At 36.1% G+C, this 27,961-nt stretch overlaps 2 protein-coding genes and 1 long non-coding RNA gene across 4 annotated transcripts in view; 1 reads left to right on the top strand and 2 right to left on the bottom strand.

Annotated features, from left to right (window-relative positions):
• LOC126740604 (sorting nexin-13-like) overlaps window positions 1–14,417 on the bottom strand; it is a 35,789-nt gene extending 21,372 nt beyond the window's left edge. Inside the window, exons 1-8 of the mRNA XM_050446697.1 lie at window positions 14,087–14,417; window positions 13,711–14,034; window positions 13,132–13,361; window positions 12,768–13,081; window positions 12,595–12,711; window positions 12,268–12,544; window positions 4,926–5,492; window positions 4,674–4,816 (exon numbers count right to left, since the gene is read on the bottom strand). Coding sequence (XP_050302654.1) covers window positions 4,674–4,816; window positions 4,926–5,492; window positions 12,268–12,544; window positions 12,595–12,711; window positions 12,768–13,081; window positions 13,132–13,361; window positions 13,711–14,034; window positions 14,087–14,199 — 2,085 coding nt within the window. The 5' untranslated portion in view covers window positions 14,200–14,417. The remainder of the gene's footprint in view (window positions 1–4,673; window positions 4,817–4,925; window positions 5,493–12,267; window positions 12,545–12,594; window positions 12,712–12,767; window positions 13,082–13,131; window positions 13,362–13,710; window positions 14,035–14,086) is intronic.
• LOC126740609 (transmembrane protein 26) lies at window positions 64–27,836 on the top strand. Of its 2 annotated transcripts, none has more exons than XM_050446710.1 (6): window positions 64–292; window positions 24,014–24,333; window positions 24,702–24,795; window positions 24,897–24,986; window positions 25,045–25,416; window positions 27,521–27,836. In XM_050446710.1, the coding sequence occupies exons 2-6, from the start codon at window positions 24,096–24,098 to the stop codon at window positions 27,807–27,809; spliced, it is 1,083 nt and encodes a 360-aa protein (XP_050302667.1). In that variant the 5' UTR covers window positions 64–292; window positions 24,014–24,095; the 3' UTR covers window positions 27,810–27,836. The 2 variants fall into 2 exon arrangements, with proteins under 2 accessions (XP_050302667.1, XP_050302665.1); XM_050446708.1 differs by lacking the exon at window positions 64–292 and adding an exon at window positions 22,406–22,599 and having other exon boundaries at window positions 25,054–25,416.
• On the bottom strand, window positions 7,724–8,659 carry LOC126740618 (uncharacterized). The gene is made up of 2 exons (XR_007661957.1): window positions 8,231–8,659; window positions 7,724–8,147 (listed from the first exon to the last, which is right to left on the bottom strand). It is a non-coding gene; the product is annotated as an uncharacterized LOC126740618 (long non-coding RNA).
• Window positions 27,837–27,961: the final 125 nt, after the last annotated feature.

Raw genomic sequence — 27,961 nt, 5'->3', positions numbered from 1 at the left:
TTGCCGCAGTTTTTTGAAACTATGCTTTTGTTTATTAATAATTGAAATATTTACTGACCGTATTTCTGAATAGTATTTTTCCGTGATTACTTGATTAAAAATTAAAATTTTCAATGCATTTATGGCACCTAATTTCAAAATTTAAAAAATTGATTTTTTCTATAAGTATAAAACGAAAAGTAGCAAATGCGGCATCATTATTCTCAGAGTAATTTTTTCTATGAAAATACGTAATAATATACCAATTGTTCCATTTAAAATAAAAAAGTTAGTGTCACTTCCTGTTAAACCGGTAAGTACCAAAAAATAACAGAATATGTCGAAAGATGCTCTTATGACTATTCTATCCATATACCAAATTTCATTTGTTCATCTTGAAAAGTATAAAAGTTATAAGGTGTTCCCTTTTTCCTGTGTCACCCGGTATATATGTATGTATATGTAAGACCTGATGAGTTTTATCGTTTTTATAAAAGATATTTTATAAGTTAATATGATTTATGTAAAGTGCATTTCAAAAAAAATTAAATCGATATAAATACAAACATTTAAGACATTTAAAAAAAAAGATCAATGTAAATAAACGCCAATAACCATAAAATCATATTGTATTACTTTTTTCTCATTAAACACAATAATGATTTAACAACAGAACACGCGGTTACTTTTAAAGTTTTGAATTTTGGCAAATATTTTTTTCTTCTAGATGCCTCGAAATTGGGATGGATGTCCCTTAAAAACCATGTCCACGGCACAGTTTCATTGAAATATGGAAGAACTTTAAAATAAGACCATAGACGTTTGATGAGAAACGGCTTCGAGGTAATCAAATCAACGAAATCAGATTATGTTATTGTAAAACTCGCGGAAAGTTACGAAAGAATTAAACAGTATTCCGAACATTTACAAGGAACTATTAAAGCTCTTGCCTCACCACATATAGAGTCAATTATGATGAAGCCAACTTTGTGGATGATCCATGGGGCCGCCAAGCAAACGCTATTATAGATAGTTCAAAAACAAATATGACGGTAATGTTGACCATTGCGGTTAATAGCACTTTGCTCCCACCATATGTAGTTTATAAGGCACACCACTCCTATCAAGGTTGGTGACAAAATACTTTTAGGAAACAAAAGATCTAACCTTGAGTGTAGTAAGAGAATGCTAAAATGCCTCTTGGAGGAAAATAATGGAAAAGTGGAAAGGAAAAAAACAGAGGCGTGCTACCTAAAACACTCTTTCCAAAGCTGCTTAAGGATACTATTGACTTTCTTATCTTAATATTGCAAGCAAATGCAATTGTTAATTAAATGGATTATTCCATTTAATCCCAGCACATTCTTGAATAAACTTCTACACAAAGTTTCTGAGAATACAAATACTAAAAAAGTCTTGAGAGAAATTATTGTGGAGCACCTAACTAACCTTAAAGCAGGACCGTCACAAACTCCAAAATTTTTACCTTCTCCCAGGTAAAAATATAAGCAGCATTAACCTTATTTTATTTCAAAAGGACAGGAAAAGCAAAAACAGACAATTTTACGAGAATCGTAAAAGAAAGCGATAAAAGATATCTTGTGGAGAGTGAAACGGCGAAGTCAAATCAAGAAAATTTAAGCCAATTTTCAGCGTGGAATGATTCTCAGTTGGTATTTACCAATGCGTTTGGTATTTACCAAAACGTGAGGTCACCAAACAGCGGATTGGCGTTTGGTATTTAATAATAAATATTACTCGGCTTTTGACTTAGGTTACCTTTTCGGTTATACAGCACAGAAGAAGGTTATGACTTTCAGTGGCGGCTCGTGGGTCAATCTTCAGGGGGGTCATTTTGGTTTGAAAACGTATAGTTTACTCTAATAGAAAAAAAACAAATTAAACTATTGATTTTTCAAAGTATTTGAAAGATCTTTTAGCATTTATATTTTAGATAAAAAAATACAGACTTAGATAAAACTCAATAATATTTACCGAGATATTTACCCTATTAAGCGGGTAAAAATAACTTTAAATGCTTAAATCGTTTTCCGAAAATTAACTTTGCCTTTTTATTAGAGTAAATATTTTAAATAAAAATATAAGAAAAAGGGTATAAACAGGTTATCGAAACCACTCTACCCAGAACCATCGTACGTTTTGGAGATCGGCCGAAAATGCGTATAAATTTACAAAAAATATTTTTATAGGTTTATGTTGACTCGCCGCTTTTTGCAGGATAAGATTAAGTTGATGGGCATAGCAGTGAATAAAGTGTGCATTTGGGTATATTTCTTTAATTTTTGTTTGTACTCCTCCCAGTTTACCGCTCATGACTGATGCACCATCGTAACTTTGGGCAATTAATTTTTCAGGTGCTTGATTAATTTTTGATAATTGAAGTTCTTCCAATATTACATTAGTTAAATGTTGTGCTGTGGCACCTGAAGGGTTAACAAATTTCCAAAATCTTTCATGTACAATATCAGTTAATACATATCGCAATATGACAATCATCTGCGTTTTATTGAAGCTGTCTGTGATCTCATCTACTTGAATTGCCACAAAATTTGTCTGGCCAATCTCCTTAATTATATGAGTATGTACAATGGCTAACATTGATTCTAAAATATCGTTCTGAATTGTTTTTGATGTGCCTTTAAATACTGTACTTTTTTCAATATGTTCTTTAAACATTAAATCCAGTTCAGAAACAAAATCGATAAGGCCCAGAAAAATTTCAGGATTATTGGAGCTGATACTTTCGTCATGACCGCGCAATGCAATTTCGAAAACTCCGCAAAATTTTACACAGCCGATTAGTTTGTTTAAAATATACCTATTTTTAGAAACCCATTCATTAAAGTCATGCACAGATTTACGATATACACTATCAAGTTTCTGTCATATGTTAACACCAAAGTATATAGTTTTCAACTGTTAGACTGTGTTAACACGTCCTAAACTTGCGTAACTCATTGATGAATTTATATGAGTAGTGGAAGAAGCAAGCTTTGTAATTTTCACTTTTAAATGCTTAATGTCAATTACTCCGTTTTTCGCCCATACAGCGTCATTCGAAGACAGTAAACACGGGTAGCAAAAAAATTAGTAGCATTTCTCACACTGCAGCCACAAATCCAATCACACAAATTGTACATTGATTCTTTAAAATATTTTTGAATATCTTTACCCCTATCCTTTGTTGTTTGTTTTAAATTCATATTTGGTTTTGGTCAACCACTTTCCTTTTTCTCAAGCCGTCATAATTATTTAAATTAAAATCTGCTGGAACATCATAACCAGCAGATTTTAAGGCAATTATTTCGTGCGGGCGGCAAACAGTAACTATCTAAAACAAAACTGAAAACATTCATCCAGTCGGGCCGTCGACTACGTTGGCGATATAGGACTGAAAGGTGACTCTCACTCCCGCTCACGAAATGCTAATTTGCCTTCTTTGTTCTATTTTACATGCATTTCTTCATAAGCCGTAAGAACTGTATAGGGACAATTTAAAATACGGCCCAGCCACGGGCTTGTGATGCGCGCGAGGCGCGACGTTAATAATATATTTGTTTCACCAATGCAGACTGCTTAGAGAATTTTATAATTCACAATGAAGTTTTAGATAAAAGATATTTATAATAAAATTGGTATTTTTATGAAATTATTTAAGGGGGGTCATTGACCAATTGACCCTAAGAAGGAGCCGCCACTGATGACTTTAGGCTTAGATTTTTTTAAATTTATTGAGGATTGGGGTGTGGTATGCGACTTTCATATATCGAGAAAACAAACAAAGTTAAAGAAACGGAAATTTAAGGGTATTTCCCACAATAAGGTGTTTATTACTTATTATTCATAATTTATTTTAGCAATTCAATAAAAAATTAGTTCATTCGGGAGAAAAGAGTGGCCCAAGCTCTGAAGGTTCAACGCTATAATATAAAAAAATATCTCCAATAAATGAAAAAATTGGCTTAATTTTTTAGTGAAAAAACAATGAATAAATCGACTTTAAAAGTAAGTAAATCTTTTTCACCTTTGCGTGTTGAATTTGATTTAATGTTCAATATAAAAACGATTTATTCGAACTAGAAAATACGAAATTGGAAAATCGTGAAGCAACCAACAACAACCCTAATACGGGTGAAAGTCTCCAAGAAGATTATTTGGTTAACGATTTTTTAAAAGCCCAATTGAACAGCAACAAATGAAATCGATTTTATATAGAAAAACTTGAATAATTTTTTGACAGTTCTATAACCATTAATTAAAAACAAAATAAAAAAAGTGTTGTTTTGTTTTTCTTGCAGAAACCTGATCTTGCGGTTTTCAATTTGATCGATTTTCCTCAGTTTTTCTATCGTAGAAAATATATTATTTTAGTTTCTTTAGGCTTGTAAAATATGCCTTATTTTAAAATTTGTTATATTTATATTTAAAAATAGATTTTTCATGAAAAATCTCAAACTTTCTATTAAATAAAACTTATTTTCGTTTTATAATTTGAGTTTTTTTTGTATCTTCCTTTTTTTTACAAACTTAATAAAAATAAATAACTGAAGGGTTCTTGTTCTTTTTGTTCCCAAAAGTGAAGCCCGTCTTGCTGCTCGGCAAAAACCCTTATTTTTCCATCGACTTTACCCCAGTTAACCAATAAATTTTATTCTAAAATTAAATATACTTACTTTCTCTTTGATCTTTGTGTGTAAATCATAGAAGTCACTATAACGTCTGTAAATATGCCATTCTTCTAAATACCCGGTCGAATATTGTCTACTGACCCGTATGGCGTAGATCCCGAACGTTTTGCCTTTCTCACAGACGATTCCTTAGGTAAAAGTATAAGAAAATTAAAAAATTACATTTTTATAGCCCTATACATAGTACTTTGAACATTCCAAAACAATCATGCAGCTTATAATTTTTTTTGTGCTTACCGGTTTCGATAATATTAACGCCCAAATCATAAGAGCCAGTCTTCAAATCCTCAATGTTCTCCCCTTCGGCGGCCTCTTTTGCGATATTCACGTCGTTCTTAAACACCGTGACATCACTAAAGGACCTCGCGTGTTTAACAGATCGATTGGCCGCCTCGACGGTCAAAAACTGCCCGTTCTTCACCTCAGAGGGCGCGTACACCTCCTCGAGACTCAAACTGTCCTCCTCCGGGGGATTTTGAGGGATCAAATCTAACTCGTGAAGGAGTTTCACGTAGATCCTGCTCTGTTTAAACGATTCCAACCAGTCGCGTTCCATTTTTTCAAATAAGGCGTTACTGATCGGGTCGAACCAGCGCTCCGAGGGAGTTTCGTTTAAATTGCGAATGCGGAAGTAAAGATTTTGGGTGAGATTTTCATCGAGTTGGACCCGATTTTCGTTTCTTGCCGGGTAACCGAGGTGCTGTTCGTAGATGCCCAATGCGGTACTGCGGACCATTTCGTGTACGGTTGCTAAGTTTTCGGGTTTCGCGTCGTGCAGTTCTTTACTGATTGAATTTTTCCAACCTAAAGTAAAATGTTGTAAAGTCGCCATTTCAATGAATTGAAAACCCTTGGATTAAGTAAAGGCAACAGAGTTAAATTCCGCTGCTCTTTTTCGAATTTTCTGTATAATATGCAATAATTTAGTGTCCTATGTAAAAAATAAATATTTATAATATTTTTTCTTAAAATACATTTATTTATTAGAAAAACTTTACAAAAACTACAAACATGTCATAGTAATTTCATGTAAAGTAAACAAGAATTAAAAGAAACAAGAAAAAAAGCAAAAAACAATAAAATAAAACTGTATTTTTTTTATACTGCACCCTAAACCATATGCTGATGTTCAAGCAATTTCCCAATTTCTACCAGACTACTAAAAAGATTAATAAGGGGTGTCAATTTTTTTTGGTTTTCTATGAAAGCCTATAATTTTAAAAGTACTCAAGATAGATTTTTTTTCAAATCCCTAAGCAACTATCTATTGCCCGTTTTCGACTTATCGTTGATTTTTGGGACACGCTGTATAAAATAAATCTTTATTAGTTATTCTTAATCTAGTCCTTGGTACCTTAAAGAAAATATAAATTTGGATTAAAAAGGTATAATAGAAATCTTAACGTGTCACGATGTAAAGATAAACCCTTCAAAATCATCCGTTAATGTATTCGGAGGATATAAAAATAATAGATCGAGAGTTTGCAACGAGCTTATTATACAAATTAACAACGTCACCATTCCATTAACTAACACGTCCAAATCGTTGGGACTTGTTATTGACTCTGATCTTCGGTTTCATGAGCATGTCACAGAAAAGCTCCGAAAAGCCTATGGTGCTCTTAAACTTATTTATAATCTAAGAAAATTTTTAAATCAAAAATTAAAAAAACATCTATGTGACTTCTTAGTGCTATCCAACTTTAACCACTGTGAACTGTGACACAGTAATGTTTGGCGAAATTTTGAAGCGTTGTCACGTCTTACTGCAAAAATGAAATAGTATTGAATAAAAAGTAAATATAATGGTAAAATTAAGCTATTTAATCATAAAAACGATAACAAATAATGTAATGCAGTTTTAACCATATTTGTTAGTTATATTTGCTATTTAAAACTAATGTTTTGCATATTATAAAATCCAATATTGACTAACATTTATCCGAAATTAAATAAAACTTACAAAGCCGGCAACGTCGTGCTTTCGCGGAAGCATCTCGCTGTTTGGGGACAGGTGATTGGTTAATGACATCGCGGTCATTAATTTATTAATTTTTATGCAGCTCTCTGTCTTTCTCTATCTTATTGGATCGCATCGTACCAGGTTTTGTGTAATTTTCGGAATAAGATCGATTTCTTGCGGATTCAGTGGCGGCGGCGTATGTTAATACTTTTGAGCTATTAAACTGTTTTTATTGTTGTATTTTTAGGTACCTACTTAATTTATGACCTATGACTTTTGAGTAGTGTAGCATAGTTTAGTTTATTTGCTATTATTGTTGTTGCTGTTTTGTGTTATTTGTTTCTTTGTTGTTAAAGTTCATAATTTTTAACAGTTTTTGTGTTATTTACGTTAAAATGAATAACTTTATTCATAGAAAGACAATTCATAGCCAGGCAAGGGAAGTGATTGCGAATTTTTATAGGTAAGTAAAATGATAAAAAGAGAATTATAAAGCCTAAGCACAGTTATGAAAAAAAAACATTAAAATAAAATCATAATTTATGCGACACTAAATTTTGGTGAATCTAACTAACATTTTCCACGTGGTGGGGAAAATATCATAGATTTTACTTTAAAATATCATAATTCAACACTCTAAAAAAAGACCTATGAATATTGTATAATGAATATGAATATTGACCTTCAATTTCAACTCTAGCTGGGTTGCCTCGCCGTCGGACCCCAGTACCTTCTGGACATGTCCGGCTCACTAACCCAAACATTCTTCAGTTTTAAATGTGGTATGCTGAACGGTTAATAAATAGGTTTCAACAGTTAACAGAAATTTAATGATCTTATTATTAAAAATTCAATGTTTAAACAGCATTATTCGGATTATCTGCCGTGCTCTTTCCCTCGCGATATCCAGGCATCGAGTACGGCACTCGATTATTTTAAGTGAATAGACTAAGTAGGTGTATTACAAATTTTGTGTTTTCTTTACTTTTCTTTTATCTCAAACTTCCCTAATCTTGTCTGTCAGGCGTAATCGAGGTGGGTTACGAAAATATACGAACCATATGTACATATATCATATTTAAAGCATTTTTTATTACATATTTACAAATAAAATATTTTAGAAGACCTTAATTTCCAAATTAATATCTTACCTACAAATACCTAATTTAAAATTAAAACCAAACCATATTTTTTAATATTTAATACATTCAAATCTGTGTAATCGGTTTATAAAATTTCGCACGTCACTGGCCATTTCATGAATGAAATGAGGCGGGTCTAGTGTACAACGACGTTGTAGACTACAGATTGGTTGGGCAGACTTTATATGGCCCATGTTTGGATCAGTTTGATTCTCGTAGAATTCAGAAAGTACAAAATGCGCGCCTTCGCCTTATTTTTGAGATACGCCACAGAAATCGGATCTCTCATAAGCTTATAGACATCGGCTGGCTTAACATGTATAACCGCAGAAAACTACACTTCATTTCGTTGGGCTACAAGGTAATAAAATTTAAATCTCCCCAATACTTGTATGATAGAGCAGATTTTAGAATTAACAACAATAATCGTAACTTACGCAATTTACATCTTCTTACTATTCCTGGACACAGAAAAGAACTTTTTAAACGAAGCTTTTCATATAATTTGGCTTCCAGTTTGAATTTCTTAAAGATTACATCATTTGATCTGGCCTGTTCTACTTTTCAAAGAAAAACTAAAGACATTCTGTTTTTACGTCAGTAAATAAAGTTGGTCTTTTATTTTGATTTTGATTTTTTATGTGATGTCGCTGAATGTGTTTTTGTATTTTTAACTTTCAACTGTTACGATCTGTAATTTGAAATATTGGTACTGGTTGTAGAGCAAATCTTTCTAATGTTATATTTTTTACATTTTTTTAGAGAACGCCTAAACAGTATCTGGTCTGCGTACCAGAATACTGACGTAACACGGCCTTTTATTTTTCATAAACATTATGTATTTCTTAATTTTTATATTGTATTTTGTACTTGTTTATGAGAAGTAATAAATTTTGTTTATTATTATTATTATAATATACTCAATTAATTTACAATTCTTGTATTTAATACTACTTACAATAAAATACATGGACAATATCACCTGCTTCTGTCTTCTAGTGCAAAGCATTTAGAAGTCAAAAGTCTCCAACATTGTCCTGTACGACACCATGTATGGATACTTCCTATTTTTTCTGACATACAAAATTTAAAAAAAACCTTTTTTATCATGTCTGAGTGTGACGTTGCTGTAAGTGACCAGATATTTGAGGCATTCTCCATATGTGGTCTCACAAGGGCATTATAGAGTTTTATTATAGTGCTAATCTTGAAATTCCTACTGTTGTGTGTAACAAAACCTAAGGCACAGTAGGCCTTATTAACTATTTCAGTGTAGTGAAAATTTTTAAATGAGCATCAAATATTATGGATGTACAACAAAATGCGGTAACTATTTTAACTAACATGGCAACTTTTATATTTCTGTATATCAAATAAATTTATCGTTGAACAAGGTTGAACGTTGATTAAGGCATCATTATATGTTTAATCTGCCAACAAAAGCAGGCACCCAAAAATACACAAAGCTTACAAAAAATCTAAATGAGCTTCTAATTTTCAAAACCAGTTTACCAAAATACCAACTAAACTTCAGAAACCCTAAATGAGCATCTAATTTTCAAATTCATTTTAACTAAAATATTATATAATCATTAATTTTTTTTCTTAAAAGTTTTTATTTTGCATTCGGCAACAGCTTTCGTTAATGAATTACAAAAAAATCCGGCAACGTGCGTTTATACTGGAGCGACAGTTAACTGCGTTTGGGATTCCCATATACGTTTATTGGTTATGGTGTATATAATATTTCAGTAGTATAAACAGTTGTTTTATGCACCGTTTTATTCGTTTTAAACATTAAATAATCATGGAACTCGATACTGTTTTACCCGGGAATAGTTCTGATGACATCATTCAAATGGAGAATGAAATAGAAATTCCTTCATATCGTTTGGACAGTAATTCGGAGATTGAAGAATTAGAAAAAAAAAGCGTGGCGAGAGTAAGTAGTGGCTCTTTGTAAGAAAAGTTGCATGTGTTAAAGAAGCGGAGGAAGTTGTTCGTGCAGAAAATACTTGGTCTATTTTAATAACACATATGACTGAAGAAGGAAAGAAAAGGTTTTATCGGTGTAACAAAGTAAAACGTCGTGGCCCTCAGTGTGCGGCACAAATTTATTTACTGTTTGAAGCTACATCAAATGCTGTTTTGTTCTATCGTCTAGAGGCTGCCCATAACCACGAGTCGATCGGAATTCGTTCTGATTACGGAATAAGTCAGGAAGTTAAGACAGAAATAAACAAACTATTTGATTTACATTTGAAGCCTAAAGCTATTTTAAAAAGTCTTAGTAAGATGGAGGGAGTAAAATTACCATCAATGAAACAATTGAACAATTATCTATCAAGTCGTAGACGTGTTAAATACGGTTCCTCAACTATAAGTCTAGGAGAACTGGAGCGATGGATATTAAATCATACAGCAGTTCCCGAGGACATACACCAAGTGTTTGTACTTTCTTATTATATATTCGAGGATGAACCAATGTCCTTTCGCTTTGCATTGTCTACAAAACATTTACTGGGGTTAGCAGAACGTCGTGCAAATATTATCCATGCTGATACGACATACAAGTTGATTTTGCAAAGGTTCCCGGTATTAGTTGTAGGAACTACAGATAAACAATTTCATCCGATATGTCTAGGAGTTTCGACAAACGAGCGTCAGGAAGATGTTACCATGTTATTTAATAGTTTAAAAGAACAGGTTTTGTTTGTATACGGACATTCTCTACAACCGTCGGTATTAGTTTGTGATGCCGCAAGGAGCATCCAAAATGCTTTTACAGAAGTCTTTGGTCCTGAACCCATTGTGAGAATGTGTTGGGCACATGCAAAAACAAAAATGCAAACCAGGGTTGAACAAACTTGCTCAGACAAAAACGCCCGAAAGAATATATTACAAGAGATCGATGCTTTACAGTCCGTTACTTCTCTTGAACATTTTACTAGCGCATCACAGCTTTTTATGAGGACCCAAACTAATTTTATTAAATACTTCAAAGAAGAGTGGTTAACTCAAAATCGCAATTGGTACCTAGGTGCTGCCCCAGGATCACCAGCCACAAACAACACACTGGAATCGTTTAATAGAACCATAAAAGATAGCAATACATTACGCGAAAGATTTCCTTTGTCTTGTTTTCTGGTTATCGCATCGGAGATGGTTAACGAATGGTCCTGCAAAACTACAGAGGAGTCCTTTTCAATTACTCCGCTTATTAAACTTCCTGATTGGACAAAAGCATATCAATGGGCAAAATTAGACAAAAAAATAAAGGTGTTAGATGCTGACACGAAGAACAATGTCTATATAGTACCAGGAGGTCAAGTATTGGATGTTCAGGCTGAAAAACCTTGGGAAACTATTGATGAATTCATAAAAAAAAATTTTCCACTTGGAGAGTAACAATTCCCAAAGAAAAAGATGATTGGATGAATGCTGGCTGCAATTGTCCACAGTTTTTTAAGATGTATATGTGCAAACATCTTCTGGGCCTAGCAATTAGATTAAAATATACAGTTCCGCCTGTGGAGGCAAAAAATATCCATATTGGACAAAAAAGAAAGCGTGGACGTCCATCAAAATCCAAACCTGCTTTGGTAATTCAGTGATGTTTTTAAATTATTGAAGTCTTATTAATAATTTGTTTAATGTTCACTCTTTTTTGTTTTGTGGTTCAAATACTGTTTTAAAAATGGCATTTTTTGTTCTTTTTGTTTTGTAAATAGAAGACAATAAAGTATATTTGTGATGCCTATTTTTGTTTTATTTTATGCTCACTAGCTTTTGTCATATTATAAAGTATGAAGTTCAAACAGTTTTTAGAAGCTTTATTATTTAAATAGCTATCCAGATTAGTATAAAACAGTTGACAATATTAACTTTATTAGATGCTAAAGATTAGATGCTCAATAAGTATTTTTGTTGCTCCACCCAGTTTTTAAATGTGCTAAAAAGTATAAAAACTGATGTTCAATTAAATACTACCCAATCTTTAATAGCATTTTTTCTTTCAATTTTAGAATTATGAATACAGCTAATAATCTTCACTAAAATAGTTTTCTTTGCGAGTATAAGTGACTACTGCGCATTTTCTAACATTTAGGGACATCCTTTTACATTTAAACCAACCAACAATAGAGATTAGATCACTTTTCAATTTGATTCAAGGGAGGATACTTCCCTGACAAATATGGTTTAATATAGTTTAAAATCATCAGCATATAATAAACTTGCAGATAAAATAATATGAACACCTATGGACCAAGTTTGCTACCCTAAGGGACCCCTGAAGTTGAGATATATTGATTTGAAAAACAATTTCCAACCTAAACCTTGTTGAATCTCCCTGTTAAATAGGATTTAATTAAATTAAAGGCCTTTGGATGTGCAGAAGCTCTTTGCTGCTTATTTAGTTAGTTTAGGCATTCTAATAAAATAAAAACTTTCAAAAAATGAAACCATCACTTACACTCAATATTTAAATAGAAGTACAAATCCATTTGTCTACCCTGTGATGAAACAAAGTCCATAAAGTAGGAAAGGCCCAAATTGTCTTTTAAAATTTGTTCCAAGGTCAAATCGATTCCACTTTCTTTATCCATGGGAAGAGATTCCATTGATCCTTTGTTTGAGTTGGCATGATTTTCCATCTTCGATAACCTTGAGTCTATTAGTTTTATCACATAAGCTAAACTACTCAGTTGCTGCTTAATGTTCAAGTCTTCACCTCCACAATCTCTTGATCTCTAAAAAAAAAATAATAAATAAAAAAGTTCGAGTGTTCAAAGACACTTACCAAATGGTGTATCTCAGTTTCTACAAGGTTTTTGGTGCTTTTGAGTTCATCCTGACTCTCTGTAAGCCTTAGTGTGGTCAAGAAAACGTCACTAGGAATTTGGCTATTTTTCAGAAGCTAAAATTTATGGATATTGTAATGAAGATGTTAAAATTGTTTATAATTACACATACGGTGCTAATAACGGCTTGGTTAATAAAATCTGGATCAGTAATAAGGTTAATTAGAGGCAAGACCACGCCATTTGAAAATATGTCTCTTAAAAGAAACCTAAGTGGTTTACACTGGAAATCTTCATCTGGTAGTAAAACATAAAGTAAAATCTCTAAGAATTCTGTAAGAAATTCTTTTTCTTTATTCACATTGGTGCACACCAGCTCCCTAGATACTAAATTTTTTTCCAACTGGAGTTCCAACTCAAAAAAGTATTCCTCCAAAGTTGAGTTCTTGGGTTCAGCATTTGTATAAAATTTAGAATTACCTACATCTACAAAAAGGTAAAATAAATCGAAATTGTATATTTGTTTAATTAATTACCTTTTCTAAACTCTGTATTCTTGCAAACATACCAAGAGACATCAGTTTCACTTTTGTTCCTTTTATGTGCATTTTTTTTAGGAGAAATCTTTGAGGTTGTGTTTTTAGACTCCTTGGACTTTTCCTGCAGTTTAATTTTGGCTCGAGCTTGTTTGTAGAGGCGTAGATGTGTTGCAGCATCATCTACTAGCCTCTGAGTCAAAAAAGGTATCCAATCTACCTCTTTAACTCTAGATTTATTATAAAATCAGATGAATATATCAATTCCAAGAATTTTAAGCAATAAAATAAAGTCTAACAGGCAACTATTATCTAGGATAGTTAATAGTATCAGAGTTGTTATTATTTTTAACAATTTTAAAATACTGAAGTATAATAACTTATATACATATCTTAACATGACACCAAATACTGCTAGTAGTATTTGAGGCAAGTACTTAAGCATACTCAAACAGATCTAATAAGTGAACAGTAAATATTTTTAAGAAAATGCATGCTTTTAAAATCTGATAAACATTTTTTTACATAAAACCAAGTAATTTATAAGTTTTATTACAAATAAATTCATATGGCACTTACCTGTTGGATATATTGACTGCAAAACTTTGTGCAGTGTCTCTCACAGATGTATTTAAAAATTCATTATCAATAGACACAAGCCTATACCAGGGTTCAATATAGTCCCTTATGATGTAGCCAAGAATTTCTTGCAAAGAACTATCAATAAGTTCACTTCCAGTGACCCTGCTGTCTGATTTTAAAAGTTTTTTGGGACTCGAAAGTTGTGCTTCTATACATTTCAGTCCCCCATCAGTTTGTGGGGCGGTAGTCAAGGGATTACCTATGCATTTGGTGTGAAACTTATCTACATTACCTAATTTTAAGTACAAGAGCGAAAACGCCCTAAAAGAAAATATTAGTGGAGGAAAAGGTTGTGTGTAAAAATTATGCTTACCCAGCAAGGAACAGTAAAAGACTAGCGAGAGTAACAAACAATCCGAATATTCCGAAGGTGTTTGCAAGAAATATCACAATGAGGCTTATCCAGCTAAGTTTTTGAAGGTCCATCGTTTAATTTTGCCTTTTTAGGGCTGGAATGGAGGGGCGAGGCTGCTGGTACATTTAATTACTTTTAACCTAAAAGGGGGTCAAGGAATTCGTAGACGTAACGTATAAATAGTTTATTTATTCGAACTTGACTTTAAACAAATCATTATTTACTTTATTTAAACTATTTGCAAAATTAATATTTTGCTTATTTATTTGGATCATATTGAATGTGTCAATGTCACTGATGACGCATGAGTCAATGTCAGCCGTCGAAGTAATGTGGTGCCACCTAGTATAAGGGAAAACTCGAAAACAACTTTTAAGGAGTTGAAAATGTTTAATGTATAATAATAAATTATTTATAAAGCTAAACTAATTGTAATTTATTGTAATTTAAAATTCAAAAGAATATATAGAACTCGTGAACTGCAAATTTTTAGAGAATTCTGCAGGTCAAGTAAATAGATTTTTCCTCCTAGATGGCGGGCTTGCTTACACTTGTATATGTATAGTATATGCATTTATAGCTTGCAGGAAAGTTGGCCCCATATTTCTCCACATTTATTTACTTATATACCTTTAAATATATACAAATAACATATATCCTAAAAAATCCTGCATAAATAAAGCACAAATACACGAATTAGAAGAAAATCGATATTTTTATTTAATATAAAAACAACTATTCCAATTTAATTCCTTTGGAGAACCATAGTGGCATATTATATTAGATTTAGTTTTTTCTTTAAAATTGTTGCCTAAATATATCTATAGGGAATGTGCATAGTGAATAAAATATAATTAGTATGATTTCTCCTACACTTCCTTGGATATATTTAGATTCTATTGCATTATTTGATAACGTTATTGTATCTGGTAAATCCAACTCATTTTATAATAAATAAATGGTGGTTTGGATACCCTTTTTAACTCAGAGTCTATACATCTACTGTCACATCTACTAACACATCTACATCTCTACAAACAAGGTCGACCTAAAATTAAACTACAGTAAAAGTCCAAGAACTCTATAAACTTATTTTCAAAAAAATCTACTCAAAAAAATTCACATAAAAGGAATAAAAGGGAAACTGATGTTTATTGGTGTTTGTTAGAGTGCAGTGTTCAGAAAACATAGTATATTCAATTATTATTATTATATTTATTATAGTATATTCAATTGTCTGTTAACTTCTTTTAAAATCTTGGCAGCTCAAAGTTCTTAAATTTTCGGATATTTTATTGTGTTACAGCTGCAGTTTGGTACTGAAAACAAGATTTAAAAAATTCTATATTATATCTGGGAATATTGATATTATTTGATCGTCTTATATTAACTTTAGGTTGGTCTCTATGAAATTTGATAATTTCAGGTTTTAAAGTATTGAATATTTTATGCAACATGGAAACTATATATGCACTTGTTGACATTGTTTAATATTTAGAGCTTAGGAAACATATCTAACATATCTAGCACAGCTATTTTGTATTTTATGCAGCTTACATTGATTATATTCCATAAGATATATGGCCTGTAGTGTCTAATTATTGGGAATTAAAAGGATTAGTGATTCTGAAAGTTTCTTTTTTCGTTTCTTCGGAACGTATATATTTATACTCATGAATTGTTTTTTTTTTTTTTTTTTTTTTTTTTTTTTTTTTTTTTTGGGTCGGTGGAGAAATTCTTTATGAACACTGGTTACGCGGCGCCGCCCCCAGTAGTGTGGGACTCAGTGTCGAGTCTGTCTCTTCCTATACCCACTAAAACTCCACCGCTGGGTGGTGCCTTGTGGCTCCCTACACTGCGGTCTGCTAAGAAGCAGTCCTATTGTGTCCCATATGTTTAGTCCCATAGGTTCAATTCTGTAGCTTCAAGGAAGTCCAGGATTGTGCCCAGTGGTAGATTTCTTATACCCTCTGGTGCGGGTTTCTCTTCCCCCAGGAATGTTGCCCTGGTTTGATTAAATGCTTCACAGAAGCACAGTATGTGAAGAGTTGTTTCGTCCTCCTCATTGCATCCCCTACATAGCGAGGTAACTGATTTCCCTAGCGTATGCAGGTGTTTCCTGCTGGGTGCATGGCCTGTAAGTAGCCCTGCGACCTTTCGCAGTTGTTGTCTGGAGAGGCCCAGTATGTTCTCACCCTTCTTGAAGGGTGGGCTGCCTATAAGTTGTTTGGATTGTTCCATCTTTGGCAGCTGCTCCCAGTAGAATTTGTTCTGGTTTGTTAGCCAGTTGCCGATTTCCCTCTTCCAGGTCTTATCGCTGACATAACATGTTGGTTCAGGGCCTACCAGGCTGTTGCTGGCTCCCTGGGTTGCAAGTTGGTTAGCCCTTCTTGCAGCCTTATTGTTGCCCATATTCTCTGCTAGGATTATCTCTGGCCTATTTTGCGCTTCGGCGAGGTTCCTGAGATCCTCCCAGCAGCTTTGCACAGTCCTTGACTTAGTCTCGAACTGTTGTAGTGCAAGTGTCGCAGCCTGGTCTCCTGTGAAAATTGCGAAGGTTTTGCCTCTTGGCAGCCCTTCTCTCATCAGTTGGACACAGGTTTGAATTCCTATTATGCTTGCCTGTAAATTTGTTGTTTCGAGGCCCAGGTTTAGCATAAGTTGTCTGCCCTGTTGTTCGTCCTCCACCATGCCCACAGCTACCCCGATCTTGGATCGTTTGGTTGCCGTGTGCCATACTGAGTAACCTCTTTGCCTGAGCCTGTTCGCTTCTGCGTCCAGTGGTCCCCTTTTTTCTTTGATGATAAAAGGTTTGTCTAGGTATGTGACCTTGGTTCTGTCTGTTCTTAGGGCCAGGCGCCCAAGGTCCTGTATTTTGTCAAATAGGGCATTGTGCCCATCTTTCGATAGGATTGTTGCGCCATTTGACAGCAGTCTTTTCGCCCCCGTTATAGCTTCAGCCCGTACCACTAAGTGTAGCGGGCTTAGTCCTATCAGGTTCTCTAGGGCAGCAGTCGGCGTTGTTGACATCGCTCCTGTTATGCCCAGACATGCTATTCGTTGTGTTTTGTTGAGTATCTGTATTACAGTCCTCTTTTCTGCCGCATGCCACCATATAGGTGCTGCGTATGTAATGATGGGTCTAACCATTGTCGTGTACATCCAATGTACCATTTTTGGTGACAGTGATCTACCGAACATTCTCTTGCAGTACATAAGAGTTTTCGTGGCTTTATTTGTAGCTTGGATTACATGTTTCTTGAAGCTGAGTTTTTTATCCAGGGTTATACCTAGATATTTGACCTCGTCTTCAAGTCGCAGATTTTCTCCATAAAATTTTATGTTTCTAATGGGCTCTAGTTTCCTTCTTTTGGTAAAGGAAACCAGAGTAGTTTTTGTGGGGTTTACCCTTAGTTGTTCTTCCTCACACCAGTGCTCGACAGTAGTCAGGGCTCTTTGCATTTTTTCGAATACATAAGCCTGACTACCCCCTCGTGTAAGGATGACTATATCGTCAGCATATCCTATAGCAAGGATAAGCTGCCTCTCCAGTCGTATCAGCAAGCTGTCCGATACAAGGTTCCACAGCAGCGGTGACAGTACGCCCCCTTGCGGTGTTCCCCTGCACACTTTGGCCTTAACCGTTGTGCTGTTGAGATTTGCTGCTACTTTCCTATGATTTAGCATTTGGGTTATCCAGCCGCCAATCATGGGATGTATTCCTCGTGCTGCTATCGCACGGTTGATTGAGTCATATGACGTATTGTCGAATGCTCCCTCAATATCTAAGAAAGCTCCTAGGGCGATCTCTTTGTTGTTCAGAGATTGTTCGACCCTCTGGGTTATCTCGTGAATCGCTGATTCACAAGATTTACCTGTTTGGTAGGCATACTGGTGTCGATGTAGAGGGTTGACCCGTAATACATTGTCCCTGATATGCCTTTCTATAAGCTTTTCCTCTGTTTTTAGGAGGAATGATGTAAGGCAGATTGGTCGGAAGGATTTAGGTTTCGCATAGGAGTCGCGTCCCGTCTTTGGTAGAAATACTACTTTTGCTTCCCTCCAACTCTCTGGTATATGCGCCGTGGCTAGACTTGCCCGCATTATTTTACATAGTGCAGGCAGCAGCAGTTCGCTACCCCGCTGTAGCATGACTGGCATTATGCCATCCATTCCGGGAGATTTAAATGGTTTGAAGGAATTTATCGCCCATTTAACCTTCTCGTAGGTTACTACCTTTTTCGCTAGTTCCCAGTGTTCCCTTTTGCCCCTGTTCGGAATGATAGGAGTTGGGTCCTGGGTATGTTCTGGTTGGTGGAGAATTTTCGATCCCGGAAAGTGCGTGTTCAGCATTAAGCCAAGCGTTTCTTCCTCGGTTGTCGTATATTCTCCATCGGGTTTTAGACAAGAGCCTAGGGTTTGTCGTGGCCCTTTGGATATTGCCTTGTGGAGTCTAGCATATGCTGGTGTCTCTGTTAGGTCCCGGCATAGCTTCCTCCACCCTTCTTTCTTTGCTCTTTTTATAGCATCATTGTACCTGGTTAAGTGTTGTCTGTATAGATTCCACTCGCCAGTTCTTTTGGCTCTGTTAAAAAGCTTTCTTACTGTCTTCCTTAGCTCGCCCAATTCTTGGTTCCACCATGGGGTGTTCCCTGCTTGACGCGGTTTGCTTAGTGGACATGAGTTTTCAAAAGCAATTTTAATAGCCTCAGTGACTGACTCTGTCAGCACTTCGAGCTCTACATTGTCTTTTGCCTCCGTTGGACAGTTTTCCAGTTCGCGTCCTAGTATCTCATTGAAGAGGTCCCAGTCCGTTTTCCTGGCGTTCCTGTAGGTCTCCGGATTTGTATCCATAGATTCTAGATCGAATCTTATGTACCTGTGATCCGACAAACTTGGTTCGTCAGATACATGCCATTTTTTAACGAGGTCGCAGATGCGTCCCTTGCCAATGGTTAGATCAATTACTTCTCTGCGGAGTATGTTGACGAAGGTCGGTTCCTCCCCCACATTAAGTATATTTAGACCGGAGGCAGCACAGTAATTTAATAATGATTCGCCCCGTTTGTTTGTTCCAGTGCTTCCCCAGATAGTGTGGTGAGCATTGGCGTCACAGCCTATTATAAGGTTTTCCAATCTTTGATGGTCTATCAACCTCCGAACTGTTGTCGGAGGTGGTTCCCCTTGTTGATCGTGCGGAAAGTATGCTGATACTATTATTGTATCGTAGCTCCTCTCCGCTGTTTTGATTTGTACTTTGACCGCCGCTGTGTCCCTGTCACAAAACTCCCACAGCGGTGTGGCCTCTATATCTTTTCTTATAAAGATACAGCTTCTTAGGTTAGGTCCCTCTTTTGGGTCTGACACTAGTCTCCCGTTGAGGTTTCCTAGTCCCCTTATCTGGCCCCTATAAGTATAAGGTTCCTGAATCAGGGCTATCTGAATATTGTTGTCGGCTATGCATTTTTGTAAGGCCGCAGTGGCTGCTTTGCAGTGGTGGAGGTTAATTTGTATCAGCCTCGCACCCATTGCGGAGAGCGATTTTAGGAGGAAGAGGTTCCCGGCAATCCCTCTGTTTCCATAGGGGTTGCCTGGTCCCTCTTCTCTTTCTCTTGGCTGCCGGCCAAGAGTCTAATTTTTATGCTGCCAAAGTTAAGGTATAGCGATTGATTCGCTTCCCTTACTTTGGCCCAGGATTTCTCGTCCATGAGGAGCGTTACCAGGCAACCCTTGTCGTCCTGGTCCTTCCTCATGTCGAGCACTTTCCACAAGCTGGTGTTGATGTTGTTTTGAACATCCAGCTTGTGTAGGAGTGCTTTCGGTTCCTCAGTAGGTCCCGGCACCCATGTTATTGCCTTCACCGGTCTGGGAAGTTTGCCGTCCTCCGTTATCTGGAGTTCAGCCCCTTCCCAGGGAGTTTCCTTCTGCACCAGTTCGACGAGCCAATTTTTAGTTGACTCGTCGACACAGGTGATGTGAAGGATTCCCCCACCGTGGCTTACGCCTGCAAACTTGGGCGCGATTTGTGATCCGCTCTGCAGAGCGAGCGTTTTGTTGAGCAGCCAGCCCTTTAGGGTGTTTGCCTGCTCCTCCGAGACGAATGCCTCAGGGTATTTTTTGGCTGTTATGGCCATTCTTAGCCCCGCCGCAGCATCCCGATAGGACAGCCCTGGTTCCCGTCTTGGGCCCCTGGGCTTTTTCCTGGGTCGTTTTGACTCCGGCGGAGTTTCTCCCTCCGAGCGATGTCGTTTTTGCGTCTCGCTCGTATTGGCCTTGGTCTGGGTGGGTGTCAGTGCCTCTTTGGGCCCCGTCCCCCCCCTTCCCTTGGCCGCCAACAGTTTGGCTTTCCTTCTTTGAGCCCCCGACGGTCGTTTCCTCCCGGCAGGTCCCTCTTTTACTTTCTCAGCGGCGGTTCCTTGCGGCCCCGCCGTTGACTTCTCAACAGCGGTTCCTTTAGGTGCCGCCATTGCTGGCAAAGGTTGCTCTTGGCCCCCTTCTTTGGTTTTTTTGTTTTGGTCCATCCTAGATGTTCCCACGAGTAGCTAGGGAAAGGGTGGTCCACCCCTGCAGAGCCCCGCATGCAGGGGTAAGGCTGGATACACTGGGGTGCGCCTTGTTCCCCAGAGTTGGCCGCTAGTGACTGGGCTTCCCCCCAGTCTTGCATCCCTTGGCGCGCGCCATACCCTAGGAATTGGGAGATTTTATAGTGTTCTCACCACGCGGTCCGGGTGGTTAAGCCCAGACCCCCGTGCCGTTCATCAGCACGTACCCCACGCTCCCTTTCAGGATCATGGGGGTCGTTGCGCCGAATAGACGGTTTACGGTGTATAGCTGGTCCGCGACGATGACCTTCAGTTGGCTCGGACGGGTGTAGGCCCGTTGGCTTCCCTTATAGTCACCGTTAACCGGAACCATTTCTGGTTTTCCGGCCGTTCTCCTATCCGCCACCTGGAGACGCGCCTGACAGGTTGCTGAACCCCCGCAGATGTTTACTGCGGTGTCAGGATGAATTGTTTTTAATCGTTTAATTAATTGGAAATCAAATGTTAATCCATATATTACCCGAGATTCTAAGATTTGCCATTAATGTTTATAATGAAGGTTATTAGTTTCTGGAGAATAAAATAGCTTGCTTTTTTTGTGGATTAATTAATGTGTTATGCTCTGCTTACTGATAAATAACCCTAAAGTCTTTTTTTTTTGTTGACAGTTTTAATAACAGTAGTAGTGCAAGGCAAATAAATCTGAACATCTTATGATATCAATACTTATGATACAACAACAGAGGTCCGAGACTAAATAGATACCTGGGCAACTCCTGTTTTAACCATTTAAAAATCTGAAATGGCCTTTTTATCAAATAATGTAAGAAAAAATTGTTATATGACTCTATTTTCTAAAGATTTAAATAACTGAAAAGAAACTAAAAAGTTAATGGTAATAGAGTCCAATGCCTTTGGCATGTCAATTTAGACAAGGGCAGCAACTGCCCTCATCTAGAACTTGCATAATGCAATTGGTAATTTTTAATAAGCCACTAGTACATTTATAGTCTTGTCAGAAACCAGCCTTATCTGAAACTTTGGCAATATATTATTAATGTCAAGTTGTTTAAGAATTTGAGGTTTTAAAATTTTTTCAAGAAGTTTCGAGGCATTGGGTAATATGCTAATTGGTCGTAGATTAGTAGGGTTAGTTTTCTCGGTTTGTTTCTTTCGATTTTACGCTTGATGCGAACGAATGTTCTTAATATGATTATTGTGGTCACTGTCTGTGTTGAACTGATTTAGTAGAACTCTACTGAGACATTTGCATAGGTTTTTCTGTTGTTCGATAGTATAAAATCTACTGAATAAATATGAAAAACGTACTCAGACAGTATACATTTTCCTTATTCAAGTGGTGTATTAGCATTTCTTTTCTTTGGTTCCTGATACTATAATATAAGGAACCAAAGGAATGAGAGGATTGTCACTATCATGATGATTTAATCTATAATCTCCGGATTTTTTTGTGTATTCAACTTGATCATTTATGACTCTTTTTGATTTGAGAGAACTTAATCTTGTTGCTATGACACTCTTAATATATGTATATATTTTATGTTTAAAAGTATCGACACTCCGAATAAATCGATCCCTAATTTACGCGTAAAACCATGACATTTAAACCTTATCTAGAACTTTATTCTGCATTTGCGCACACTTGCAAATATGATGTTTCTAAACCGTTTTTCTTGCAGAACATTTAAATCGTCGCGCGTGTTGAATTGCGAAAATGGCGCGTTTTGTTGCCACAATTAAAGCGATTATCACCAGGGTGGTTTTCGCCAGTCACGGTTTTCTCGGTATTTGGCAAGTGACCATTTTTAAAAATAATTCCTTTTATTGGTACCTCAGTTCGCCGATTTTGTTACTGTTTTTCGAAGGGATTTTTACATTGACCATAAAGAAAAACCAAGAGTGGAAATGGTAAGGAAAAGTGTTAATATTAATTAATAATTTACACTCTAAAGTGAACTTCAAAATGCGTCTTCAAAAGATGTCTCCAGATTCGTATCTCGGTCTTTTTATGGTTTCCTGGCCATTTCGTCATTATGAGCCAGAATTGGGTGACACATTTGCTATTGCTTATCGTAATTTTAAGTCACTGGAAGCAATAGTCATATAGAATTCGTGAAAAATTACTCGGTACATACACAGTCGTTATATGAGTCCTATTTCGTATGAGAATTAAAATCCCGCTAATTCTTGCTACATCCCTCATCACGCTGTTTTAAAGATGGAGAAAACTACAAGTAAAGTGCGAGTTATCTTTAAATAACTCTTTAGCAAAAAATTCCAAGAACTGAGTCTTAACAATACGTTGCTTCCTGAGTCAAATTTTGTGTGTTTCCTATAGTTTCTCTAGCTGATATAAAACAAAGGTATTTTCAAAGGTAACTGCTTTGGTGTTTTAATCCCAATGAGCCTCTTAGATAATATCGACTCAACACTACTTGTCCATTTGAACGCTAAGAGAGCTGACAAATCAAGAACTTTCTAAATTAAGAACTTTAAAAGCTTTAGAGCAACACATCTATGGATGATCTTTGTGCTGGAAGTAACTCTATAGAGTTTACCTTAGTTGTACAGAAGAAAATAATTATGTTACTCAGAGCAGGTGGGTTTGAGCTTAGGAAATACGCAAGTAACCATCCAAACTAATTAGATCATATTCTCTCTATCGATTGTCAGGTTCCTGGATTCCTGAGCTTCTTCTTTCTTCTATAACCCTTCTCCGTTTTTAATATTACCATAGGCAATATCCATCTTTAAATGTTGCTCTTATTTTAAGAGGAATATTTTTTTCGATATTGTCTGAACAGACCAGGAATTTTAGGATGAATTTAAATGAAAAATGTAAGTTTGGGCAGTTTTAGTAAAGGCCATTTTTTTTTCAAATCTAACCAACTTATTTTCACTATACTTGATAATACATAAATGAATTAATTGGAATATTCTTAAAAGGGCTCTAGTGGAAAAAAGGATTTTTCTTACCCTATAATTGCATATAAGAACGTTTCTTGTACTTCAGAAACATTTTGAGTTACCAGCAATTTTATCAACCAATATAGAAGCGTCGTAATATTCTTGATACTTTTAGTAAATATACCAGAAATAATCAAATTGCTCAAATATTCAAAGTATGCATTTTGGCAGTACATATGTTTTTATTGTCAAATATTTGTCCTCAATAACCTTCTTAATATAGGACACCCTGCCTTATGACAAATACAAATCGATATCGTCTGTAACACACTTGACTCGTCACTCCGGAAATCTAATTTCCGTCTCAACCTCATTTGTCAATTTCAACGATTTTAACCCGCATCATTTATTTTAGGTTTTGTCCGTCTGTCTTCCTTTATCTAACCAGCATAGTGCCGGCCATATGGCTTTTAGAACTGGACAAAGTGGACAAACGTATGAAGGCAAGAGAAGAACTGGATATACCCATGAATTTTACTGCTAATACTCAACTGAAAGATCTTCACAATCTTATTGGGGTGGGGATAAAACTACCGGACATATCCTTAAGTACCGAGACGTGGATCACGTTGATCGAACAATTTTTAATGTTGATCCTGATCATCGGCAGATGGATGTTGCCAAAAGGTGATCTGACACGGGATCAACTGAGTCAATTATTGCTAGTTTACATTGGTAAGATAGATGACGTCCCATATCGTTACTTAAAACAACCATCTTAAAGATCTTATAGACGTGGATCACGTTCATTGAACAATTTTTAATGTGTATCCTGATCATCGGTAAACGGATATTGCGAAAAGGTGATCTGAAACGGGATGCGCTGAGTCAGTTATTGCTAGTTTACATCGTTAAGGTAGATGATGACGTAAAAGCATCGCATATTTTCATATCCCGTGGGATCTCCAATTCCGAGAAACCGAGGGAAAACAAAGCGCGTCAGCTCAGCTTTTTGAATAACCGGCTCTAAATTTAAGCTCGCGTTTTCATCAAATGACTGTTTACGTTTTGGCAAAAATTAATCTCCGTTTGATGTATTTTAGGAACTGCGGCGGATATTATCGAATTTTTTGACTCGTTCAAAGATGACAAAATAGCCGCCGAGCCTATTTTGGTACTGCTGACCTTGGCCATCTGGTAGGAATTTGAGATTAATTAATTTAATTGAAAATAAAACATTGTTGTGCCAGAAACAGGTGCAATATTAATTTTTTTTGCAACAAAATCACTCATTATAGGTCCTGGAGTCTTATGCAATTCACAGTAGTTCTAACGGCCACAAAATCCAGAAAATCCAGACTCACTTCTACAAGAGCAACCATCAACAAGTATGTTCTCAGAAAAATTAATTTAATAACAATAAACCGAAAAAAAAAACGTTTTTAGGTCAGAGAGTTGTTGCACAATCGACGTATGGGGCATAGCTCTAAACATCACCCTCCAAGATGCTCCTTTTCTGGTTTTTCGTCTGTTACTCATCACTCATTTCAAGATCATCTCTTATATGAACGTGTTTTTCACTTGTAAGAACACACTGGTTATATTGCTGCAGCTCTACAGGCTGTACGTGGTCTACAGTGAGCACACGAAGAAAAAGACCGACAACGTACAGCTTACTAGCATATCGATTATATCAAAAGGGGACGCTTTTGGGGGGAAAAAGGATAGAAAACGCAGAGGGAAAGGCAGGAAAGAGGAGGCAAAATCAGAGGAGGAGGAAGAGGGTGAGAGCGGAAGGGAGACGACTAGACATAAGAAGTAAGAATTTAGAATTTAGTGAATTTGTTGTTAAATAAAGTAAAATAATCACGGGTTGATAATATTTTTAATTACTGTTTATTTAGGACAGATGTCGCCAACCGAAATTTTAACTACGCCTTATAAGACTCTGCAACTGTAAAGTGAGCCTAACCAAATATGACAAATTGACTTATTTGACTTTGATTAAGCATGAACAAAAAACTCTCTTCTGAGTAATTGTGCATGAAGCTTCTAAAGTGAGTAAGTCCATATATAACCTTCAGTCATTCAACTACTAATAGGGGAAAAATTGACACTTGGCCGTTCCTCCTCCTCTTTCCATTAACCTCCAAAGGATGCAGTGACACCATTTATATTTAATTCAGCAGTTGATTCCATGCTTGCTTATCTGGAGCAATCCTTTCAGCGTCATGCAGTCTCACATTTATTAAGGGTTTTGTTTGGTTCAATTTTTTGCCTTCTACTTTACTTTCTATGCCTTGTCATTCAATTGTTCCCGATCCTCTGGCTATACGTCCAAGATACTGCAGATACATGCGGTTTATTCTGGTTAGCAGTTAGCAGTCTTGTACGTGGCCCAATTTCTTGTAATACGGAATCGTTAGTTCGGTGTTATGTCCACGATACTCCTAAGAGTCGTCTATAAACCCACATTTCGAAAGCTGCTATTCTTTTTTTATCTGCTTTGTTCATTAAGTCCATGTTTGAGCTATGTTAGCAATAAGGAAGAACAGGGCATCAACTATACGGAGTTTCATTGTTTTGGTAGTAGCTTTATCTTTCCATATTTTATTTACCTTGGTAGTCGCTGATCTTGCCATAGTTGACGGAGCATTTCACTTTCATATTTCCCAGTGCTGGTAATTAAGGAATCAAGATAGTTAAAATTGTTTACCACTTCATAGTCTGCAATTTCTCATATATGTGGACAATTGTTGTCTTGTTTATTAACTATCGTTATTTTAGTTTTGGGTTTATTTTTTTAGTTATATTTTTCGCTAAGAACAGACAATCTGCTTATAATTTCTGCTATTTTTGATATGGTTGACCCTCCGACTAGTGTGTCATTTTTGATAATGTACAAAGCGAAGAAACGATATTAAATTCTTTAGTCTTACTAATAAGTTGCCTGGTATTTAATATTTGTTCCCTAGTGGCTGGAACTTTGGTGTGACACCGAAATCACGAAACCGTTTTACCATTAGGCTGATTAATTTTATCTTTTCCCGAAGATACTAACATTGCTAGAAATACGTGTTGAAAATAAAATAAAGAGTTTTGCTTGGTGGTAACACTATCTCGTGATTTGTTCCCTGGTTCCTCTTCCTAGCACAAATCTTGCTTGCTCCTCTGCAAGCTATGGCAAAAGAATGATCAATTTATGCCTTTGCCAATAGAGTATTGGCAAAGGCCAAGATCCAAAAGAAAATTGCAGAAAAAAAAACTTATTATATAGTTATTCAAAATATAATCAGAGTAAGATAGAATTTAAGCAGCTCATTCTAAATTCATGCAAATGTAAACGAACCTTAGCTGACGATAAAATAGCATGTCAAATGTCTAAATCAATTTGGCATATGTATTCATACTCCCTTTTCATTAGTAAGCTCTTCTTTCCAATCCATTTTTCTAGCTTTTAATATGGCGGATATGCGGATCAAAATCAAACCGGCGTTAATTCTAATATTTTTTTTATTGTCAAAAATTTATTTGACAAGAAATAAATCAAGCCTTAATAAATTTACGACCATATTCTAACCATAGTCACTATCTCAATGTTGATTCCTTATACGATGTGACATAACACCTATGGCAATTATTTTACTCCTGAGGCGTATCTTCTTAGTTGAAAATTTGAAACCTGCGTAAACACTGAGTTTTAAACTCTGAATCGAACCTAAATACCCATTAGGACTATACGTCAAAGTTAATTTGACGTTCCCTTGACGATATGACATGTATGACAAGATATAATTTAGCATGCGCAGAATTAACTTACAATAAATAACCTCCATTTCCGAATCTTAGTTTCACCAGAATTTCATACTTTTGGCAAACCTTTCTTCTATATAATTATACAATTTATTCTCGTTTATTCTAGAAAAAATAAGAGCATGCGCAAAGACACCGGCTACTCGACGGGTAGTTCCCACGCAAGCGCAAAACTACCGAAAAAACCGAGAAAAGGCAGCCCGACCCAGTCGCCGGATTTCCGTAAGTCGCGTCGCGAGAAACAAAAGCTGAAACGGACCGATAAGGACACCAGAGGGCGCAGGCGCAACGAGGACGCCTTCTCCGAAGAAAGTGACGAGTACAAACCGAAGAAATCCGAGAAATTCCGCAGGGAGGTGACTAGATCGGCCAGTTCGAGTGACCCATCGACCGAATGACGTCACCAGTTGGCCATTATGGCTGTGTTTTGTTTGTATCTGTTTATATTTATTTGTTGCTTGTTTTTTATTTATTGTGGGATCACCTCTGATGGTCTCGTTATCGCTAGGATGACTAAGAAAAATAAAACTGTCATTTAAATAAATAGGGG

Source organism: Anthonomus grandis, chromosome 9, assembly GCF_022605725.1.
Source record: "Anthonomus grandis grandis chromosome 9, icAntGran1.3, whole genome shotgun sequence".
NCBI lineage: Eukaryota > Metazoa > Arthropoda > Insecta > Coleoptera > Curculionidae > Anthonomus > Anthonomus grandis.
Note: the sequence above shows the minus strand (reverse complement) of the source record. Positions and strands in the feature narration are given on the sequence as shown.